The sequence below is a fragment of the Muntiacus reevesi genome, chromosome 22 (assembly GCF_963930625.1).
Source record: "Muntiacus reevesi chromosome 22, mMunRee1.1, whole genome shotgun sequence".
NCBI classification, from domain to species: Eukaryota; Metazoa; Chordata; class Mammalia; order Artiodactyla; family Cervidae; genus Muntiacus; species Muntiacus reevesi.
The window spans coordinates 22,023,319-22,047,680 of NC_089270.1; the positions used below are offsets into that span (position 1 = coordinate 22,023,319).

The 24,362-nt window shown below is 37.6% G+C and overlaps 1 protein-coding gene across 1 annotated transcript; it reads left to right on the forward strand.

Annotated features, from left to right (window-relative positions):
* Window positions 1-20,209: 20,209 nt before the first annotated feature.
* On the forward strand, window positions 20,210-21,874 carry GK2 (glycerol kinase 2). Its single transcript, XM_065914682.1, has one exon. The coding sequence runs from the start codon at window positions 20,210-20,212 to the stop codon at window positions 21,872-21,874; it is 1,665 nt and encodes a 554-aa protein (XP_065770754.1).
* Window positions 21,875-24,362: the final 2,488 nt, after the last annotated feature.

The following is a 24,362-nucleotide window of genomic DNA, read 5'->3' on the forward strand; positions in this document are numbered from 1 at the left end:
AAACATGACTTCTCATTAGAAACATACCTGGAGCTCTGGAGGAAAAAAGCAATACCTGGGCATTAGAATGCCAGATTTCTAATTTAAAAAGATAGATATGCAACAAACAACAAAGGTTTGCTGTTCCCTGTACAGCACAGGGAACTATAATCAATATCTTGTAATAACCTATCAGTTCAGTTCAGTCACTCAGTCATGTCCGACTCTTTGCAACCCCATGGACTGCAGCACGCCAGGCCTCCCTGTCCATCACCAACTCTCAGAGATTACTCAAACTCATGTCCATAGAGTCGGTGATGCCATCCAACCGTCTCATCCTCTGTCTTCCCCTTCTCCTTCTGCCTTCAATCTTTCCCAGCGTCAGGGTCTTTTCCAATGAGTCAGTTCTTCACATCAGGTGGCCAAAGCATTGAGTTTCAGCTTCAGCATCAGTTCTTCCAATGAATACTCAGGACTGATTTCCTTTAGGATGGACTGGTTAGATCTCCTTGCAGCCCAAGGGACTCTCAAAAGTCTTCTCCAACATCACAGTTCAAAAGCATCAATTCTTTGGTGCTCAGCTTTCTTTATAGTCCAACTCTCACATCCATACATGACCACTGGAAAAACCATAGCCTTGACTAGACGGACCTTTGTTGGCAAAGTAATATCTCTGCTTTTTAAGATGCTGTCTAGGTAACAACCTATAATGGAAAATAATTTCAAAAATAGTATGTGTATATGTAAAACTGAATCACCTTGCTGTGCACTGAAAATATGTAAGTCAACTATACGTCAATGAAATACATACATTAAGGGAAAAAACTCATGGCCTTAAAGGTGAATACTAATCAGCATGGCTGTATGATTTCTACCAGTATGATTTCTGCGTGGGTATAAAGCAGAGGCATCTCCTGCATTGCAGGCAAATTCTTTACCACTGAGCTACTGGGGAAGCCCCAACAGCCTGGTTCCAACTTGGGAAAGGAGTACATCAAGGTTGTATATTGTCACCCTATTTATTTAACTTATATGCAGAGTACATCATGAGAAACGCTGGGCTGGATGAAGCACAATCTGCAATCAAGATTGCCGAGAAAAATATCAATAACCTCAGATATGCATATGTCACCACCCTTATGGCAGAAAGTGAAGAAATACTAAAGAACCTCTTGATGAAGGTGAAAGAGGAGAGTGGAAAAGTTGGCTTAAAACACAACATTCAGAAAACTAAGGTCATGGCATCATTTCCCATCAGTTCATAGCAAATAGATAGGGAAACAATGGAACAGTGAAAGACTTTATTTTTTTTTCAACTCCAAAATCACTGCAGATGGTGACTGCACCATGAAATCAAAGACGCCTGTTTCTTGGAAGAAAAGCTATGACCGACCTAAACAGCATATTAAAAATCAGTGACATTACTTTGCCAACAAAGGTCCATCTAGTCAAGGCTATGGTTTTTCCAGTAGTCATGTATGGATGTGTGAGTTGGACTATAAAGAAAGCTGAGCACCAAAAAATTGATGCTTTTGAACTGTGATGTTGGAGAAGACTCTTGAGAGTCCCTTGGGTTGCAAGGAGATCCAACCAGTTCATCCTAAAGGAAATCAGTCCTGAATGTTCATTGGAATGACTGATGCTGAAGCTGAAACACCAATACTTTGGCCACCTGATGTGAAGAACTGACTCACTGGAAAAGACCCTGATGCTGGGAAAGATTGAAGATGAGAGGAAAAGGGGACGACAGAGGTTGAGATGGTTGGATGGCATCACCAACTCTATGGACACGAGCTTCAGTAAGCTCCGGGAGTTGGTGATGGACAGGGAGGCCTGATGTGCTTGCAGTCCATGGGGTTGCAAAGAGTCGGACATGACTGAGTGACTGAACTGAACTGATAAAGCAGAGGTGGGCAAACTTTTTTTCTGTGATTAGCCAAATAGCAAAGACAGGGCCTAGGTGGGTTATCTGGTCTCTTTTATAGTTACTCAACTTTGCTTTTGTATGTGCAATCAACCCATAGACAACTTGCCAATTTAAAATCATGGCTGTGTTCCAATAAAACTTAATCTGTGGAGACCTATTTAAGAATTCAAGAGTCCTTATTCACAGCTCTGCCTTTGATTCAATGGGCCTTTCCTACTATACAGGCTTATAGTTTAAAACCTTGTCTTGTCATACACTTCTCATTCACAAATTTTGTGTACTTTCAAATAATGATCATGATGATGATCACAACAATAATAATTTCTGTGGTTTCCCTTTTTATAACCAGATTCAATGATAGATACATCAGGGCTATTTAATCCCTGTTACTTTGATATGTCTTTCTGAAAACAGTTGTATCTCCTCCAGCTCTTTGCACATATTCTCTCTCACTGATACCAGTGGCCCCCAAGCAACCCTCACCATAATCCTAGCACTCTTCAGTAAGCCTCCACCTCTGGACTATGGGAATGATACCCCTTTGAGCTTTCTCTTTCACCCTGGGGATGGCAGCAATTTCCTATTTTTGCCAATCTCTGAACTTTTCTCACCATCCTCTGTTAGGTTTTCTGCTTGCCCATCACATGTCATTAATTATTTATATTAAATTCAATGTGTTTTAGGGCTTCTCTGGTGGCTTGGATTGTTAAGAATCTGCCTGCAATGCAGGAGACCTTGGATTGATCCCTGGGTCAGAAAGATCCCCTGGAGAAGGGAATGGCAACCCACTCCAGTATTCTTGCCTGGAGAATCCCATGGACAGAGGAGCCTGTCCTCTGGGCTACAGTGGGCTACAATCCATAAGGTCACAAAGAGCAGGACACGACTGAGCAACTAACACTGTCAAGGTATTTTAAATATCTACTGTGACTCTGTTTTCTTAACTGAAGCCAGATTGATACAGCCAGTGAAATATAGTTTAGATTATCAGTCATAAGATTCAGGCTGGAGAGGAAAGAGAGAAACAAAATGGGGTCTGTTTGAGTTTGAGAACATACAGAAATCACAGTAATTACAATCTTCATGGGGTCAAATAATAGAACCGTTAAGAATAAAGGACAGGTGAGTTGTTGACCATAGAAAGTTTCAGTAAGAAAGTGAGATAGCTGAGGTTTTGTTTCACAATGATAAAATGTAATTTAACATTTTCTATCAAACTTATGTAAGGAAATTTTGAAGTGAGGAAACTAACTCAAGCAGTTAGAGCAAATAAAATAAAACTGCTTCTTTGCAAAGTCAATTTTAAATGAGCACTAAAATTATTTTCCAGCTTTATCAAATTGCCATTTAAAACATATTGAAAAGGAAGCTGCTACCTGCTCTTACCAGATGTTCTGCAAATATTCAGCATCACTTGATATGTATTAAGTCACTATGTAAAAACAGCACTGGATCTCAAACATATTTCTCTTGCCAATTTTTTAAATTGAAAACAAATTTTGTCTATCAAGATTACTCTGATTACTTTTAATTAGCGTTCTTAAAGTTGAACAATTTTCTATTTTGTTTTAAAACTCCTATAGCATATCACTTGTTGTTGTTCAGTTGCTAAGTCATGTACGACTCTTTGTGACCCCATGGACTGCAGCACGCCAGGCTTCCCTATCCTTCACCATCTCCCAGAGTATGCTCAAACTCTTGTTCATTGAATAAGTGATGCTATCCAACCATCTTGTCCTCTGTTGTCCCCTTCGCCTCCTACCTGCAACCTTTCCTAGCATCAGGGTCATTTCCAATGGGCCAGTTCTTCGCACCAGGTGGCCAAAGTATTGGAGCTTCAGTTTCAGCATCAGTCCTTAGATACTGCTAATAGACCCTAAAATCAGAACTGCAGATCTGATTTTTCTCATTCTTCAATAGAAAGGTCTATTAGCAGTTTCACACTGATTGACAGGTCCCACAGTCACACCAGTTATTTAGTTAAAAGAGAGAATTTCACTCTTGAGTTTACGGAAATATTTACTAAGCTGCATTTTATTTATTTATTTTTATTGACCTCTCCACAGTATTAGACAAAGTAGATGATCTGCTTTTCCTGAGCTTTCAGAATACCACACTATCTTGGTTTTTCCCCTAACTTTTAAAATTCACATTCTAGTTCCTTCTCTTGTCCCAAACCTATCCATATTAGAGTCACAAGGTTCAGTATTTAGATCATTTCTCTCCCCCATCTCCATTCATTCTCTAGAAGATCTCATTTAGGTTCAAGACTTGATATAGCATCTGTGCACCTCTTAACAGGCCAAAGTACATTTTCATCCTAGGCCTTCCTTCTGAGCATCGTACTCAAAAACCCAGCTTCCTATTTTCATAGGCATGAAAGTCAACATGTCTAGATTGAAGCTCCCGCAACTGCTTACCTGAAGCCTACCCTTCCTCTCTTGGTGACAACTCCACCCTTCCAGTTTCTCAGCCCCAAATTCTAAGTCATCCTTGATTCCTCTCTTTTCCCTCATAGTTCACATCTAATCCATTAACATATCCTACCAGCTCTACCTTCAAAATACATCTAAAGTTAAACCACATCCTATCACCTCAACCAAGGTGAGTTTGTTTTTTAAATTTTATTGAAGTGTCATTGATTTACAATGTTTTGTTAATTTCAGCAAAGTGACTGTTTTATATTTCCTGACATATTTCAAATGCCTGTGGTAGGCTCATAGTCTATACATGTTAATGGAAGGAAAAGATTTATTTTAAGACCTAAAAAAGTGACCATGCAGGAAAGGGGGTAAAATAATAGAAAATATCTATTAACTTAGAATATGCATTCAAAATCTCATGCACCTTTTGATATTCAGATGAGATAAGATGGCAATTTCTCTGAACCCCAGACTAAGTATTCTCATCTGGGTGTGTGTATGATCAGTTGCTCAGTCATGTCCCACTCTTGGCGACCCTATGGACTGTAGCCAACCAGGCTCCTCTGTTCATGGGATTTTTCAGGCAAGAATACTGGAATGGGTTGCCATTTCCTCCTCCAGAAGATCTTCCTGACCCAGGGATAGAACCCGTGTCTCCTGCGTCTCCTACATTGGCAGTCGGATTCCTTACCACTGTACCACCTGGGCAGCCTGAGAATTCTCAACTACATAATCATAAAATGAAATACATCTTCCCTCAAAAAAGGAGTCAAAAAGAAAAAAAAAAATGCTTGTGTTGTATTGGCTTTGTTGTACAGGATGGTAAAGATAATGGAAAAATTATAGAAAAGATAGCAAGATTATAAATATGAATTGGGAATAATGCAAGTATTATGAGTTTTCTTAAATACAACTATTCACTAGATAAACTTATTGATCTTTAATGATATGCAAACTGCAATATTAAAAACTATATGAAATAAAAAGACTACAGCCCCTGATCTTAAAAACTGCATATTGAGTACATAAATAGTTGCTCATATAGATGGAAAAGTTCTAAGTGTCCAGAGACAAATATTAAGAAGAGGAGAGGATAACTTGGGAGACTTCAAGGAGAATTTAAGCAAGGTTTTCACAGTGTTTAGAATTTAGAAATGCACAGATTGTGGGGTGGGAGGGGGGAATGGATCTTCCAGGCAAAGAAGAAAAGAAATATTTTTGAAGAAATCACAAGAATGAAATAAAATAAGTCTTGTCTGGGCAGTCGTGGGTAGATTTATATAACAGTCACTAACCATAAATATAAATATGTAAATCTGCCTTCATTAATTTGAAGGACCTTTTTGAATCACTTTATAATGTTCTATGTTTTAGCGCATTGCCAAGCTTGAACTTTTCTGGCCCCAGATTCCCTCCTTCCCTTCCTACTGTTGTGTCTGTAATGCAGGACAGAGCCCAGGAGCGAGCTGTAACTGCCAGGCTCCTGTCCAGGGCTGGCCATTAAGGGGCCCTGGCAGAAAAATGGAGAGTAAGAAGAAGGGAGGAAACCGAGTCTTCTTCCCTCTCTCTCTGTCTTGAGCACTGTCTCTGGCAGCACCCATTCTTCTTTGGGGGCTTCATTGTTTCCAGCTGTATGTGGTTCCAGCTTCCACCAGCCATTCCTGTCTCTGCCAGTACTCCTTCTTCCCTTTGTCCTTCTATTCTAGGCTTATACAGAGTTTCCTACCTTATCTTTTTTTGAAAAAAATTACGTTTATTTTAAAAATTTTTATCAACCATATAGTAGATGTAAACATTATACCTTACAGGTGTACAATACAGTCACTCACAACTTTTAAAGTTATATTTAATTTACAGTTATTATAAAATATTGCCTATATTCCCTGTGTTATACAATATATCTTCGTAGCATATTTTATATTTAATAGTTGTACCTCTTACTCTCCTATCCCTATATTGTCCCTCCCTCCTTCCCTTCCCCCACTGGTAATGCTGTCCTCTATATCTGTGAGTCTGTTTCATCTTTGTTTTACTCACTAGTTTGCTATATTTTTTAGATTTCACATGTAAGTGATATCATACAGTATTTGTCTTTTTCTGTCTGATTTACTTTACTTAGCCTAATGCCCTCTAAGTCCATCCATGTTGCTAAAAATGGCAAAACTTCATTCCTTTTTATGTCTGAGTAATATTCCATTGTACATATGTACCAAAATTTTTTTATCCATTCTTCTCCTGATGGACACTTAGGCTGTTCCCATATCTTGGCTACTGTAAATAATGCTGCTGTCAACACTGGGGTAAATGTATCTTTTGGAATTAATGTTTTCTGTTCTTCCCATGAGTGGAACTGTTGTGTCACAGAGTAGTTCTATTTTTAGCTTTTGGAGAAACCTCCATACTGTCTTCCACAGCGGCTGCACCAATTTACATTCCCACCAACAGTGTACAAGGTTTCCCATTTTTTATACCCTTGCCAATATTTGTTATCTGTGGTCTTTTTGAAACAGACATTCTAATGGATGAGAGGTGATGTCTCACTGTGGTTTTGAGTTGCATTTCTCTAATGATCAGTGATACTGAGCATCTTTTCATGTGCTTGTTGGCTATGTGTATTTACCCTTTGGAAAAATATCCATTCAGTTCTTCTGCCCGTTTTTTGATCAGTTTGTTTTTTTGATGCTGAGTTGTATGATTTGCTTATACATGTTGAATATTAACCCTTTATTGGTCTTCAGTTCAGTTCAGTTCAGTCACTCAGTCGTGTCCAACTCTTTGTGACCCCATGGACTGCAGCACGCCAAGTCTCCCTGTCCATCACCAACTCCCGGAGTTTACTCAAACTCATGTCCACCAAGTCGGTGATGCCATCCAACCATTTCATCCTCTGTCGTCCCCTTCTCCTCCCACCTTCAATATTTCCCAGCATCAGAGTCTTTTCCAATGAGTCAGTTCTTTGTATCAGGTGGCCAAAGTATTGGCGTTTCAGCTTCAGCATCAGTTCTTCCAATGAATATTCAGGACTGATTTCCTTTAGGATGGACTGGTTGGATCTCCTTGCAGTTCAAGGGACTCTCAAGAGTCTTCTCCAACATCACAGTTCAAAAGCATCAATTCTTTGGCACTCAGCTTTCTTTATAGTCCAACTTTCATACCCATACATGACGACTGGAAAAACCATAGCTTTGAAATGGACCTTTGTTGGTCATATCATTTGCAAATATTTTCTCCAATTCAGTAGGTTGTCTTTTTGTTTCGTGGTTGATTTCCTTTGCTATGCAAAAATTTCTAAGTCTAATTAGCCCCATTTCTTCACTTTTACTTTTATCTCCTTTGGTTTAGGAAACAGAGCCAAAAAAAAAAATCAAAAAATATTGCTATGATTTATGTCAAACAGTGTTCTGCCTATAGTTTCCTCAAGGAATTTTATACTATCCAGTCTTACATTTAGGTCATGAATTCATTTTGAGTTTATTTTTGTATATTGTATTAGAGAATTCCTAATAATTGTTTTAGAGCATAGTTAACACCTATCCTTCTCAAAATATTCAAAAGATTGCGATGAAGGAACACTTCTGAACTCATTCAACGCGATCAGCATTACCCTGATACCAAAACCAGACAAAGGTATCTCACATACAAACAAAATTACAGGGCAGTATCACTGATGAACACATATACAAAAAACTTCAACAAAATATTATCAAATTTCATCCAACATTACATACACTATGATCAAATGGGATTTATCCCACAGATGCTAAGATTTTTCAATATCTGCAAATAAATCAGTGTAATACACCACATTAGCAAACTAAAGGATAAAAACCACATGATCATTTCAATACTTGCAGAAAAAGCTTTGTACAAAATTCAATGATTATTTATAATAAAAACTCTCTAGAAAGTAGGAATAAAAGAAACACATCTCAACATAAAGCCCATATATGACAAACCCACAGCTAACATAATTTGTTGCTGTTTTTCAGCTGCTCAGTTATATCTGACTCTTTGTGACCCCATGGACTGCAGCACACCAGGTTTCCCTGTCCTTCACTATCCCATGAAGTTTGCTGAAACTCATGTCCAATATAATATTCAAGAGTAAAAACGTTGAAAGCATTTCCTCTAAAATCAGGAACAAGACAAGGATGCCCACTCTCACCACTCTTATTCAACATAGTTTTGGAATTTCTAGCCATAGTAATCAGAGAAGAAATAAAAGGAATCCAAATTGAAAAGGAAGAAGTAAAATTGTCACTGTTTGCAGATAACATGATACTATACATAGAAAGCTCTAAAGATGCCACCAGAAAACTACTAGAGTTCATCAATAAACTTGACAAAGTTGCAGAATATAAAATTAATATGTAGAAATCTGCTGCATTTCTGTACAGCAAGAATATACAAAGGAATTTCCTACTTTTTAATCCTTGGGTTGCCTCACTATCTTGCTTGGGTTTGCAACCTTTCTATCACCTTTGGAATCAATGTCTTGTTTCAAATTCTCTGTTGCAAATAACTGAAATGGTCTTCATTTTCCTGTTTAGACCCTGACCCTGACTTACTCAGTAATTGCTATTTCAGTAGCTGTTACACTTCCAATGTGGCTTAGTGAAAAAGAATCTTCCTGCCATTGCAGGAGACTCAGAAGATGGGAGTTCTATCCCTATGTTGGCAAGATCCCCTGCAGAAGGAAATGGCAACCTACTCCAGTATTCTTGCCTGGAAAATCCCATGTACTGAGAAGCCTGGCAGGCTACAATCCACAGGGTCATAAAGACTCAGACACAACTGAGCACACACACCCATATGGGTTTGTGCCCCCGCCCCCAATTCATATGTTGAAGTCCTAATCCACAGTACGTTAGAATGTGATTCTATTTGGAATTATACTATATGAATTTGTGGTACTTGGTAAGGCACACTGCATCTGGTTACCGAAAAGCCATGGCCTCTTTCTCATTTGCAGGTAATCTCCTTATACATACCCAAGAGAGGTATAGTGGAAGGAGAAAATAAGAACAGTAGTTAGCCTTTCATAGTTCTTATTCTTTAGATATATCTCCACCTGAAAGAAGAAATTTAGAATATTTGACTTGGAAGAACAGGACAGCTAAGACAAAAATGGGGAAGAAAAATAGCAAGAAAAACAGAAAACCCAGTCACCTCTACCACCCCTAGTTACATTCAGCTTTAACCACTTATTAACACTTATTACAATTGGCAATTCGTTTACCTTCATTTACTCAGTTTTTGTCCCCTTCACTGAACACTAGAACCTCACAAGGACAAGGACCATTTATGTCTAGTTCACAATTTTATCCCAAGGCTATCCCAGCAATTATTAAATAGTTGATACTTGGCAAACAATTCTTGAATAATGAAGGAAGGGAAAAGAACTGCAAAAGAATAAACTATTATTTTTATGTACAAGGCACTACTAAAACTATAGAATGACTCAAACAATCTTGTCCTCTTAGGTAGCTTACACTGTAATCAAAGAAAAAGAATGCACAGTGCTATATCAAGAATCACTGCATGCCTCAGAAATTCAGAGAAGGAAGAGCAAAGAGTACTTATTGACAGATGGAATTACTAAGGATGTGCAGAAATAGCCAACAAAAACAGAAAAGAAACCAGTCACAGAAAGACAAATACTGCATGATTCCACCTATACGAGTCATCAAATACAGTCAAACACACAGAAGCAAAGAACAGGATGGTGGTTACCAGGGGAGAGGAAAACGTGGAGTTGGATCAATGTGTATAAAAGTTCAGTTATGCAAGATGAATAAGTTCTACAGATCTAAGTTACAACATTGTGCCTGAAGATAACAATACAGCATTTTACACTGAAAAATTTGCTAAGAAGGTAGATATCACATTAAGTGTTCTTACCATAATAAAGAGAGAGAGAGAGAGAGAAACACAAGAAGGCTTCATCAGCATTAACCTCTGAATGTTTTCCATACTGCAAAACCATCGAGTTTCTCTGATATGCTATTTCATGTCAAAGCCTGGCAGTCGCAGTGAAAGAGTTATACTTTCAACACTCTCTGTGAAATCAGGGGTCAGCAGGAAGCCTACCAGGCACATCAATGATGACCGCCTGCAATACCCTCTAGGATCCCACTGAATTCCTGGCCTCCGTGGGTCTATTAGTCTGTCTGATGAAAAGAAGGTATCTCAGGGCACCTGGTGCTCTGAAGTGTGCTATTCCTGTCCCCTCAGGCTGACTGGAGTGCCCATCTGCCTTGGTTTTCAACAACTGCAAAGAAGCCCAGCATGCAGGGAATGAAGTATCTACTGGGTAAGGGAGACTGTCAATTCTGAAAATGCTTGTCAAGTGTGTACGACTGCCTCTGAGGATCTGAGGGAATTTTTATGCATTGTGGTAAAATAGTCCCAGCCTAAGTCTAAACATTTGGCAACTTTCTAGAGAATATAATTAAGTATCACTCACTATGATTTCTCGGTTTTATCTACCTTTTTGGTGACTATCACAGGAAAGATTATTCACTTTCCTTCCTGGTGGCTCTTTTTTATTATATTTTCAGTTAATAAAGCAATAGAGCAGTATGCATGTTTCCTACTATTGATATTATTTATTAATGATAAGCATGTTTCAGTAAATATGTATTAAAATGATAAATATATGAGTTAAGCATGTATTTCCCACGTAATAAATGCATGACTGTATCTAAATATCAGTTCTAACAATAATTTGGGAGAAAACCAGTAATTCATTTTATCATTTCACATACTTAGTCACTTGGCAAATTCATTTCATTCTAAACATTATGGCAAAGTAACACATGAAGAGATATATAGTTTCTACTTGACATTATAAAATGTATCTCTCTGCTAGTTTTCAGGTTCATAAAATTAAACTTATTTGTTTCTCCCAAGCCAAATAAGATTTGGTAAAATGATGGATTCCAGTCTACTGAAGAATGCTTGTCCAGGTAAGATTTAAATGCTTTGGAAGAGTCAGACTGCTGGATCAGCTCCATGACCAGCTGAGAATTTATTAAGTACATAGTTCAACTTTTTAATAATATATTTTCAGGCTATTATAAAAATGAATCCAAGAGCCTTGGAAGAGCCAGGAACTATTTTGATGTCCAGGCTAGGATGTTCTTTAGACAATCTAATTGGTCCAGAAGGACCCTAAAACAGTATCTAGCTCTATCTGTGTCTTCATAGGCACAGATAACCTCTGGAACAGCACCCCAAAGTTTCTCAGAGACTTTCAGGGTAAATATAGGATAATGCTAATGCCAAAAACTCATTCCCTTAAACCTGATAAAACCTGAGTAACCAACTATCAATCAATAAAATGATACTTACTAAATGCTTTATATATGCTTTCAAATTGTGGTGCTGAAGAAGACTCTTGAGAGTCTCTTGGACTGCAAGTGATCAAACCACTCAATCCCAAAGGAAATCAACTCTGAATATTCATTGGAAGGACTGATGCTGAAGCTGAAGCTCCAATACTTTGACCCACCTGGTACAAAGAGCCAACTCACTGGGAAAGATGCTGATGCTGGGGAAAATTGAGGGCAGAAGGAGAAGGGGGTAACAGAGGATGAGATGGTTGGATAGCATCACTGCTTCAATGAGTTTGAGAAAACTATGGGAGATGGTAAAGGACAGGGAAGCCTGACGTGCTGCAGTTCATGGGGGTCTGAAAGTGTCAGACATGATCTAGTGACTAAACAGCAATAATGCCTGGCATATATTGGTGACCATAATAGAGAAATGGGGGCTATCTTCCTGAGGCTTATAGTTCAGAAGATATGGCATACAACAAACAATTAATTCAAGAGCAATGGTTGTTAGAAAAAGAGAAGTATAAGGTACAGGGGGACTAACCTAAGGCTAAGGGGTCAGGAAGGTTTCCATGAAGAAGAAAAATGAGTTGACCTTTTGGTAGGTGGTATAGGAGAGAAGGAAGGATGTCCAGGAAGGTGAACCAGCATGTGATTCAAGACCAGTGGAGAGAATTAAGTGGATTCTGTGTTCAGATCATCTAACTGAAATAACAGAAATTGTATCATTTTTGAGAAACATATCTGAGGGATAAAAGTCTCTTCATGAGACACGCTGATGACTTATGTGAGGAGGCAGAGTCTATACCTAAGTCAGGAATACAGGGTAACATTTACCTTTGGTGATAGACTGTCACATATGTAACAGACAACAAGTCCTCCACCACCTCCCTCCCAACAAAGCAGATCTCTTTCCAAATGCCATCACAACTGAATGGATAAAAGCTGACAACCCAAATTCTCCCATTACCTTCCAGGGTCATTCAGGTTTTATGGGTAAATGTGTATGACCATGGACATCCCAGGTGGAGCAAATGGTAAGAACCTGCCGGCCAGTGCAGAAAAGGTTAAGAAACACGGGTTCTATCCCTAGGTTAGGAAGATCCCTGGAGGAGGAAATGGCAACTCGCTCGATATTCCTGCTTGGAGAATCCCATGGACAGAGGAGCCTGGAAGGCTACAGTCCATGAGGTTACACAGAGTTGGACACAACTGAAGCAATTTAGCACACACCTGTCTGACCAAAATGACTGCTCACTGTACCCCATTTTCTCTCTATTAGCTTAAAATAAAAATCAAGTTTCACTGGACAACATATCCTAAAATCTTTAAGTTTTAGAATGGACAAATTTCTTTTTGGAGTTCCTAAATTTTATCCCTAAGAAAAAAGGGGCCTAGGAGATAATTTAACTTGCAAAATACCCTAAAGCTAGTTAGAGTCAGAGCTAGAACTAAAATCCTGATTTCTATGCTAATTTTCTTTACACAATTACATATAGATATTCTTAAAATTATCTATATATATTGCCGCTCTCTAGCAAAAGTGATAACGACTGGATATAAACAAACAACCATACCTAGAGAAAAGCTCTTGGTCAAGTTATTCATTAGAATTCTATTATATGACAAGTATAATTTTGTAAATAGTGAGACTGAGGTCATTAGATTAATAATGCTACTAACAATGTGGATTTGAGTCACAGATTTGCAGTGATAGTGAACAATGACTGTAAGAGGGTAGATAGCACGCTGCTACAGCAAAAGGCATGTTATCACAAGATGGCTCTATGACTCAGCAACAATAACGCCAATTTGCTCAAGTTTAGTTTGACCTAAAGCCTTTGCAGCTTCTTTACTTTGTTGACAACACGTGCACAAAAAAAGTGCAAGAAAACTTTGCCAGCATGGTGCTTTAATACATTTGTTCTCTTGTAAAATATGTATAGGCATCACACATAAAATCCACTCTGACAGTATTCAGCAGAACACTTTACAGACAAAAGGCAGATTCAGATGCCTATTAGACATTCAAGAGGAGGTCACAGCCTCTGATTCTCCTCTCAGGCAGCACTCTGCCACCTCTGTGCCTTTCATAGCAGTGTTTGCAAGCTCTGGGTCTTGTGCAAGTGACATCATCAAAACAACCAATTTCTTGCCTACATCTTTTTCTCCATCCAGGCTATAGAAGAATATGGTAGATGATAAGTGGACAGAATCAAATAAGTTATTCATTCTATTTGCATGAAAGACTCTTGCTCACTTGGCAACAATCAATGACAGCCAGGCTTTAAATGAAACACTTTCTTCCCTTCAACTCTGTCACATACACACACATCCCAAGTAAAGATTTAATGTCTATTTTTTTTTCCAAAAAAAAAAAAAAGATGGGGTGGGCAAGACAGAGAATGTTTCACATTCTACATTTTCAGAGAAAGTATCCAACACGACTTGCCATGATAACTAAATTTATTATTAACTGTGTATTTCATGATGTTAGTGACAATATGTTAATGTGATTTTTCACGTCCTCCTGCAGTGAACAGATGGCTCCTTTTACTTTCCTTTCCACATCAAGTGTGATTATTTCTTGGTGCCAAAAGCCACCTGCCGCTCCTCGGTCTCCAGTCTAATTTTTTATGTTGGTAAAACACAGCAGGACTTGTTATCAGTTGGATGGCATCTTAATAAAAGGAGACATGCCAACATATTGACATCATGTTCAAGGGGAAATTTCAGCCCCTTCAAACCCTTAACCCCCTTCCACTATCCCCTTTCAAAAAGTGAAGAAGAAAAAGGAAAAAAAAATAGAGGCAAAGACCCCACCAGTTTCAAGATGTTTGATTACAATTGTCGGGCCTACAGCCAGGTTGCTGAATTGGCCTCCCTTTGTTCTTAAACCCAAGCATCTCACTCAAGGCTCTGATCTTTCATCCTGTGTAATGATAATTAGCCATAACATATTCCAAAGTCAAATGTAAGCAGGAATACATTAACATTGAGATCAGTGTCAGGGCAATTTTCACTGGGAAAATGACAAAGAACACACACACATACACATACACACAATCAAAAATTTCAAGATTCAAGCATTGATACAATCACTTTCATAGCTGTGAATATTAAACCCACTGGTTTGTCTGTTATGAGTGCTTATCTAGAATGCCAAGACCTCCTAATGTGGGTGCAGTGACTCCCATAGCCCATGCTTAACAGAGAAAACATGAGTAATAAACCATGGTAGCCTGCTTTAATTTTTCCATTCTTTCTTAGAACAAAGAGGCATAGTATGTTAGGTGATCTGTGGTCCAAGAAGAGGTCTTCCAGGCGATTGGATGGTGTGGCTCTCAACAGCTGGTCCGACACATTTGGGAACAGCATGTAGAAAAATGCGTCAGTGTTTTGAAGATTACCAACTGCGATGATGCATTGGTTATGACACAACCTAAAAAATGTTAAATTTCCTAGCCACAATCGATACAATTCAGTGTCCTTACCATCAGGGTGCACACTCTCCAATGCAAGATGAGATAGATGCAAATTCGGTAAAACCAAAACTTCCAAAATGGATTCTCATTCATTAGAGAGCCCTCTTCCAATGCCTGTTATTTCCTGTTAAAACCAAACAAAGCATTAAACCTGCAGCTGGCTTCTTAAGACTTCCAAGGTTTATAAAAAACAGAAGAAAACTCCTAGCAGAAGAAAATTACTACAATAAAAGTACTAATATTTTTTTTAAAAAATGATTCACAACTAACAGTTTCCTTGAGACAAACAAGTAGATTATGCCATCACAGAATCTCTCAGATGAACGTAAACTTGGCATTGTCTCTTTTATTTCCTTCAACTATCCCTCCAAACAAAGAACCTGTATGAAACAAATATCTATTAACTGTTTTGCAGCTTTTTATTTGTATTACATTTCTCTAGTATTTTGTTACGGTGGTGGTTTAATTGATAAGTCATGTCCAACTCTTGGGACCCCATGGACTGTATTCTGCCAGGCTCCTCTGTCCATGGGATTCTCCAGGCAAGAATACTAGAGTAGGTTGCCATTTACTTCTCCAGGGGATCTTCCCAACCCAGGAATCAAACCCAGGTCTCCTGCATTGCAGACAGATTATTTACCAACTGTGCTAACAGGGGAGATTAATACTTTGTTATAAAAATTGGCAAACATAGAAAATTTGAAAGAACCAATACCATTTTGTCTACCACACAGATTCTATAATTAATGTTACAATACTAATTTTACTATATATCTTTTCATTTACCTGTTCTTTTATCTATTCATCAATCTATCTTATTATGTTATATTTCAAAATGAATAACCAATAACCATCCAGCAACCAAAATTAAAATTAACTTGAGTTTATGCTAATTAAAGTGAGATCCATATATAGTGGTGCTCACTAAGTCATTCAATAAGTATTTCTTGAGTTTTTGCTTAGGGTCAGGCACTGTTCTAAATGCTGAAGATACATGATTGAATAAAATAGCCAAAATACCTGCCCTCATTGAACTTATAATTTAGTGGGCTTGACAGGGGAAAAATAATTATTAAATGAATGGCTCTCTAAAAAAGATTTGTACAAAGGAAGATATGCCAACATAGACAAGTAGTCAAGATTATTCTTAACTTAGACATTGTAATAAGGTTAGGAAGAATGTTTCCTGTGTCACTATAATATTGTCTAAAAAAGAGCCCACACATAGCAGCCTCTCATAAGATAGCTGTCACATTACTGGATAAACAAAGACAACCAACTCCAGTATTCTTGCCTGGAGAATTCCATGGGTACAGGAGCCTGGCAGGCTACAGTCCATGGGACTGCAGAGTTGGACATGGCTGAGTGACTGAGCATGCACTACTGAAGAATGACCTTAAAGGTAAATAAATAATAATAGGGAGGCAATTCATTTAGCAACTCTAACTGTAGCAATCTTACATCAAAAGACTTTTTCAAGACATATCTGATTTGGGGGCACTATCCTGAATAGTATGTCTACCATTACAGGAGCTGCGTTTGTATGGAATATGATGCAAAGTGAAATAATTTCCTAGTAAAGTATAATGTCCTCAAAAATAAGGTTGTGCCAATGATCCTTTCAGAGGTGTTTAAATTAAAATGTAGGGAGGCTATTACAGGCTAATAATCAAGTTTTTATGTGTTTAATGAAAAAATAGTGGAGTTAGTTTAAGCAAACAAAAAGCATTGCTAGTCAGCTTTGGTTAAATCTATCAATAGTTTATAACTACTCTAAGAAAGTTAAATCAATCAACTTTCCTTTCTAAACTAATGTGAGATACTTATTATCTGATTATTTAGTGGCTATAATTTATTAACAGTGGAACTAGTATGCAAACAAAGTTCTTTACAGACAGAACTGATGACTTTATGTATGTTACTTAAACACAAAATGCTTAAAATATTCCACACTCAAAAACTAATATGACTGGGACATTTGTGTCTATATACTGAAATGGTAGGAGAGAGAAAAAGTAGAGAAGAAACTTTGGGTCAAATTTTTTTATTGAATGTATTAATCTATATACAGAAGGTCTACTATTGCCAAATATTCAGGAAGAAAAACATTTAATTTTTAATCTGTTCCATGTGAATTAAAACATTGTATGGTAAATAAGCATACTAGTAAGTGTTGTCTCTACATTTTTGCTTAGAAAAGCTCTGGTTGATTTTTAAAACTTAACAAAGATATTATCAGGAAAGTCTGTACCACGTTCTGATTATTTCAATCTCTAACTATTCAAATTAAGTCTGGTTGCTAATTTTGTTTTTCTGACTTCCTTAAAAAAAGTTTACTTAAAAGAAAAATGTGATCCAGTTAAAATAGTAAAATAACAATATTGCTGCTGATTTTTATGGTATTTTCTATTAGTTCTGTTGGATTCACTAAGAATAAATGAGTTGCATCCTTGAATAACTTAAAAGTATAGCCTATGGCCCAATGCAAAAAACTGTCATTCATGGATTGAAAGTGAAGTCACTCGGTTGTGTCCAACTGTTTGTGACTCTATGGATTGTAGCCCCCAGGCTCCTCTGTCAGTGGAGTTTTCCAGGCAAGAATTTTGGAGTGGGTTGCCATTTTCTTCTCCAGGGGATCTTCCTGATCGAGGGATAGAACTCAGGTCTCCTGCATTGCAGGCAGACTCTCTACCCTCTGAGCCACCAGGGATTGGACATTTCATAAATTTAAATTAATGAACATATAAATATTCACCCAACTTTACAATTGATCTGAAACTTTAAGCTTCTATTAAGTGGACTTCCACTCTGGTAATGATGGTGTAATAGAGATTCGATTTATCTTCATTTATCATTTGAAACAATTAAAAATGAATAAAATACTTGAAACAGTTCGTATAAGTCAAAAATTACATAACAGCAGTTGATAAGAGGCTGACTACCAGGCCATGAAGGACAGTGATCTCTGAGAGGCAAGAAACAAATAGCATGAATACTATGACTTCCCCAGCCTATTTACTTGAGAGAAATTTGAGGCCACAGCACTGGGAAGGAAAACCCAGGTGAAGCTCAGTGTAAACTCTGTAAAGGAGATACAGCTGAGCATTCAGAGAGACAAAGGCAGCTAGAGTTGCAGGACATGGTACGAAAGAAAAGAGTTACACAGGAAGAGAACTTTAGAGACCTTCAGAATGTCCCCTTTGAGTATTCAGTTGAGTATTGATCAGTGCACATGTGTATAAGGAAACTGCATGAGACTGGGGAAAGATGCATATTCAAAGACTAAAGGTAACAGTATCCAGCATTTACCCATGACTGGGAATAGCGACTATTTCCACCAGCCAAAAAAATATCATTTTTCATGGGCCTTGGTTAGAGTACCCTGAAGGATCTTATCAGAGGTAAGGGGAATAAGTAGCCCCAGATTAAGTACTGTCCTACTCCACCTATTAATAGCAAATCTAAAAGACAAGATTAAAAAGAATCAAACTGTTCCCACGTAACTTAACTGCATCCCCAAACAAAGCTCGAGACCTATAGGAACACAGAAATAACCAGCAAACCAACCAATCCAATCCAAACAATTCACAATGTTTGGCACCTAATCAAAACTTATCAAGCACGCAAAGAAGCAGAGAAATACAAGATATAATGAGGATAAAAATTAATCAGTAAAAATTGAACCAGAACTGACACAGATGTTAGGATTAGCAGAAACTGAAATTAAATTTATTCTAACTGTATTCCATGTGTTCAAAAACCTAAGTAAATATTCTTAAAAATCCAATTGAACTTCTAGGAATGAAAACTACAGCATGTGAGGTGAAAAATACACTTAATGAATTAGCAGCAGATTAAACAAGAGAAGAAAAGACTAGTAAATTTGAAAACATAGCAGTGGAAACTCTCTAAAATGAACCACAGAAAGAGAATTATAATAATGAGTAGAGCACCAGCAAACTCTGGAATAACACCAATATACATCATGGGAGTCCCTAAAGCAGAGAAGAAAGGGAAAATAAAGCATATTTATAGAAATAATGGCCCAAAGTTTTCCAAATTTGATGAAATCCATAATCCCATAGACCCAAGTAGTTCAATGAGCCGCAAGCACAGAAAATAAGAAAACTATAGTAAGTAATATCATCATAAAACTGACCAAAACCATTGACAAGGAGAAAAAAAACTCTCAAAGACAGTAAGAGAAGAACTGTTCTTAGTCATTCAGGCGTGTCCACTCTTTGCAATGCAGTGGACTGTAGCCTGCAAGGTTCCTCTGTCCATGGGGATTCTCCAAGTAAGAATACTGGAGCAGGTCTTCTACTACAGGGGATCTTCCTGACCTAGGAATAGAACCCGAGTATCCTGCATTGCAGGCGAACTCTTTACCACCCGAGCTAGGAGGAAGCCCAAATATATTTGGGTGGATCGGGTCTTAATTGTGGCCTGCAGCATCTCTCACTGTGGCCCATGGGCTTCAGACATTTTAAAAATAAGTTCGATAATGACCTTTACACCTGAAGCAACAAAAAAAGAGGGTGGAGCAACTGTTTCAAGGCACTGAAATTTAAGGAGAAAAAAAATAGCTAAGAATTCTATGCCCATAGAAAATATCTTTAAATAGTAGATTAAATCCTCTTCAGATATTCAAAAATAATAAAAAATGCATTTCCAACAAACCCACACTACAATAAATAATGAGGGAAATCCTACAGGCAGAAAGAAAATGGTAACAGAAATGTGGATCCATGCAGTACAGCGATGAGCACAAGTACAATAATTCTGTGGGTAAATATGTGACTCTTCAAAGCTTAAATCTCCTTAAAAGATAATTGAGAGGCTGGGGGTGGAGCCTGGGCCAAAGGAATCAAGTGAGAAGAGGCAGCGCTGGTTTGAGGTCAAAGGCTGCCTTGAGCAGCGGGCAGTCAATGGCGCCGCCGGCGCCTTATGATGAGCCTGACGCTGCTGACGTCCTGCGTGCCCCTCCCCGACCACCACCTCCATCACCAGGGAAACGAGAAACGGGCGCCAGAGCCGCTGAGCCGACCCACTGGTTTCATGGCAGCTCCGAAGACAGCAGCCAGGGGGCCGTTGGTGGGGGCAGTGGTCCAGGGTACGGACTACTCTAATTTTGTGGTTTTCGATTCAAAAACATCAGAAGTACTTAGTCATCATCGAGTGGCATTAACCCAAGAGTTCCCAAAAGAAGGATGGATAGAACAAGACCCTAAGCAAATTCTTCAGTCTGTTAATGAATGTATAGAGAAAACATGTGAGAAACTTCAAGAACTGAATATTGATATATCCAACATAAAGGCCATTGGTGTCAGCAATCAGAGGGAAACCACCGTGGTCTGGGACAAATTAACCGGTGAGCCGCTCTATAATGCTGTGATGTGGCTTGATGTAAGAACCCAGTCAACTGTTGAGGCTCTTAGTAAAAAAATTCCAGGAAATAATAACTTCGTCAAGTCCAAGACAGGTCTTCCACTTAGCACTTACTTCAGCGCAGTGAAACTTCGTTGGATTCTTGACAATGTAAGAAAAGCTCAACAGGCTGTTGAAGAAGGCAGAGCTCTTTTTGGTACTGTTGATTCATGGCTTATCTGGAGTCTGACGGGAGGAGCTGATGGAGGTATCCACTGCACAGATGTAACAAATGCAAGTAGGACGATGCTCTTCAACATCCATTCTTTAGAATGGGATAAAGAGCTGTGTGATTTTTTTGAAATTCCAATGGACATTCTTCCAAATATCTGGAGTTCTTCTGAGATCTATGGACGAATGAAAACTGGGGCCCTGGAAGGTGTGCCAATATCTGGATGCTTGGGGGACCAGTCTGCTGCATTAGTAGGACAAATGTGCTTCCAGGAAGGACAAGCCAAAAACACGTATGGGACAGGCTGCTTCTTACTATGTAATACAGGTCATAAATGCGTGTTTTCTGAATGTGGCCTCCTGACCACAGTGGCTTACAAGCTAGGCAAAAACAAGCCCGTTTTTTATGCACTGGAAGGTTCTGTGGCCATAGGCGGTGCTGTTATTCACTGGCTGAGGGACAATCTTGGAATTATAAAAACCTCAGAAGAGAGTGAAAAACTTGCTAACGAAGCAGGTACTTCTTATGGCTGCTACTTCATCCCAGCCTTTTCAGGGTTATACGCACCTTATTGGGAGCCCAGTGCGAGAGGGATCATCTGTGGGCTCACTCAGTTCACCAATAAGAGTCATGTTGCTTTTGCCGCATTGGAAGCTATTTGTTTCCAAACTCGAGAGATTCTGGATGCCATGAACCGTGACTGTGGAATTCCACTCAGTCATTTGCAGGTGGATGGAGAAATGACAAAAAACAAAGTTCTTATGCAACTGCAAGCAGACATTCTGCATATTCCAGTAATAAAAGCCTCCATGCCTGAAACAATGGCACTGGGAGCGGCCATGGCAGCGGGGGCTGCAGAAGGGGTGAACGTCTGGAGCCTTAAACCCGAGGACTTGTCAACCATCATGATGGAACGGTTTGAACCACAGATCAAAGCCACAGAGAGTGAAATTCGTTATTCTACATGGAAGAAAGCTGTGATGAAGTCAATGGGTTGGGTTACAGGTCAGCCTTCTGAAAGTAGTGAATCTAATAACTTCTCTAGTCTGCCCTTGGGTTTTTTTATAGTGACTAGCATGATAATGTTAATTGGAGCAAGATACATCTCAAGTATATTTTCATAATACCAAGCATGGACTCTTGAGATGTGAGCTTTTCACACAATGAAAAAATCCAGCAATTTTGCCTCTTAGTGTGATGTCGCTACAACAGACTCTGACTTCGTTTATTGAACACTTAACTTCATGACTTACAAGAACCCTAGAAGTAGACCTTTGGCTGGAAATAAATAAATTACAGCAGAAAATGCTGCAGAAATATTTGGTGTGTTTTTTAGCATCGGCAGTTAAGGTCAGGCCAACCACTAGGAGTCAACCCCTCCACAGTCATAAAATCCTACTTCACTCCCTCTAAAATACAGAATACTGAGATTCTGTCTATGGAATTTTTCATCATACATTTTCTAACCCTTAAGACTAGGATTTGGCTCTCTGTGCACACACTTGATTAAGAGGTGCAACTACCCTGTTAAAACTGAGGGACATTTTGTTGTAATTGTTGTTTATAATGGATCCCAAGGTCCTCTTTTGCACATATTAGAGAGACTTCAATAACTTTACTGAATGTTTAAGGGAAACATTAGTTTTTATAATAGAAATGTAGCATTCTCATAGCCTAGATATTTTCCTAAAACATATTTGTCAAAATTCTTCAGACATTTTACATGCCTCATCAATTACACTACTTTTCTGTGTAGATCTATAGGGAGAAGGGCATGTTTTACTTTTTCTTTTCATATCTCCATTTTTATGTACTCTACTTGGTATGTATAACATATATGCTTATATTCTTCATATAGAAAACCCACTGATGAAGTTTATAAGAAGGATAGTCTTATGTGGATCACCACAATAAATATTTTAGGGTAAACATATATACATATATATTTAGAGTAATGAATACACATACTATTATCAGTAGAAAGTTTTTTAAAAAACTGGTATTTATTATTTTAATATGTGTTTTATATTGATATAAAATAGTATATTATGGTTTCAAAATATTTCTTACAATTACCTTTTAATTTAATTGCCTTAGCTAGATATATGTCAAAAACAAAGGGGGAAAACTGTGGAATACCACAGTAAGCATTATTTTGTAGCAGAAAAGAAAGAACTGATTGTTCAAACAAAACTAATAATACACTATGGAGTTAAACATATATAAAACAAAAATAGCAAGCAAGTTGGAAGTAGATAAATGGAAATGTAAAGTATTGTAAGGTTCGTATACTATACGGGAAGTAATATAATATCATTTGGAGTTACACTGTTAATACTCTAAATCCTAAAATAACAAAACAAAAAATTAAATTTAGTGCATAGGCCAGAACTATAAAAATATTCATTTGACCCAAAAGAAGGCAAAAAAGAGATGAAAAAGGAAAAAAGAAAAGATAGAAAAATGAAAAATAGTAACAGGAAAATATACTTAAACCTAACCATACCAATAAGAACATTAAATATAAATGGTCTAAACACCTCAATTAGAAAGCAAGATTGTCATATAAAGAAGACTCAAATACATACTGCCTCAAAAAAACATATTTCCTAAAAAGAGGAACAAAATAGTCAAAAAAGAAAAAGGATTTAAAAAATATACCATACTCATATTAACGGAAAGAAAGTTGAAGTGACTATTAATAGCAAAGTAAATTTCAAAGCAAAAAATATTACCAGTGATAGACAAAGTCATTTTGCAGTGATAAAAAGTCAATTCATTAAAGATATATAACAATCCTAAATATTTATATACCTAATAAAGCTTCAAAATACATAAAAGCAAAATCTGATAGAACTGAAAGAAAAAATGAATAAATCTACAATTATAGTAAGAGATTTCAATATCTCTTCTTCATTTGACAAAACAAGTAGAAAAACCAATGATTTGAACAATGCTATAGATTTGAACAATATTATACTATCAAATAATTTAATTGACATTCATATACCATAATACCCTACAGTAAGAGAATACATATTCATTTCAAATGCCTATGAAACATTTACCAAGATATATCTTATTTAGGCCATCAACCAAGCTTAAAAAAATTTAAAAGGATTTCACATAGAGTATGCCATGTGAGAACACTGGAATTATAAATCAATAAAATGTTTTTCTAAATGTCCAAATATTTGGACATTAAGTTGAAAAGTTTTAAATAATCCCCAAGTTGAAAAGATAAAGAAGAAAAATAAAAAATACTTGGAACATAGTGAAAATGAAGATACACCATAACAAAATTTGACATATCACTAAAGCAGCACTTAGAAATTTCTAGGACTAAAGGCCTAGAAGAAAGACAAAGTTTCAAATCAGTGACCTCAGCTTCAATCTTAGGAAACTGGAAATAGAATAACAAATTCAATACAAAGGATAAGAAAATAAAATAAAGTACAAAGTAGTATAGAAAACAGAAGGTGGGGGGGGGGGCGGGAAGGATCAGAATGAAGAGTGGGCAGATGGGGGTAGGAAAAATGATTAAAGGGTCACAAAGAAAAACAGGAAGAAGTGAATATGTTCATTAATTATGGTGACATATAAAAGGTGACT

Coding starts and splice junctions, on each gene's coding strand:
- GK2 (XM_065914682.1), top strand. CDS start 20,210: ATGGCAGCTCCGAAGACAGCAGCCAGGGGGCCGTTGGTGGGGGCAGTG.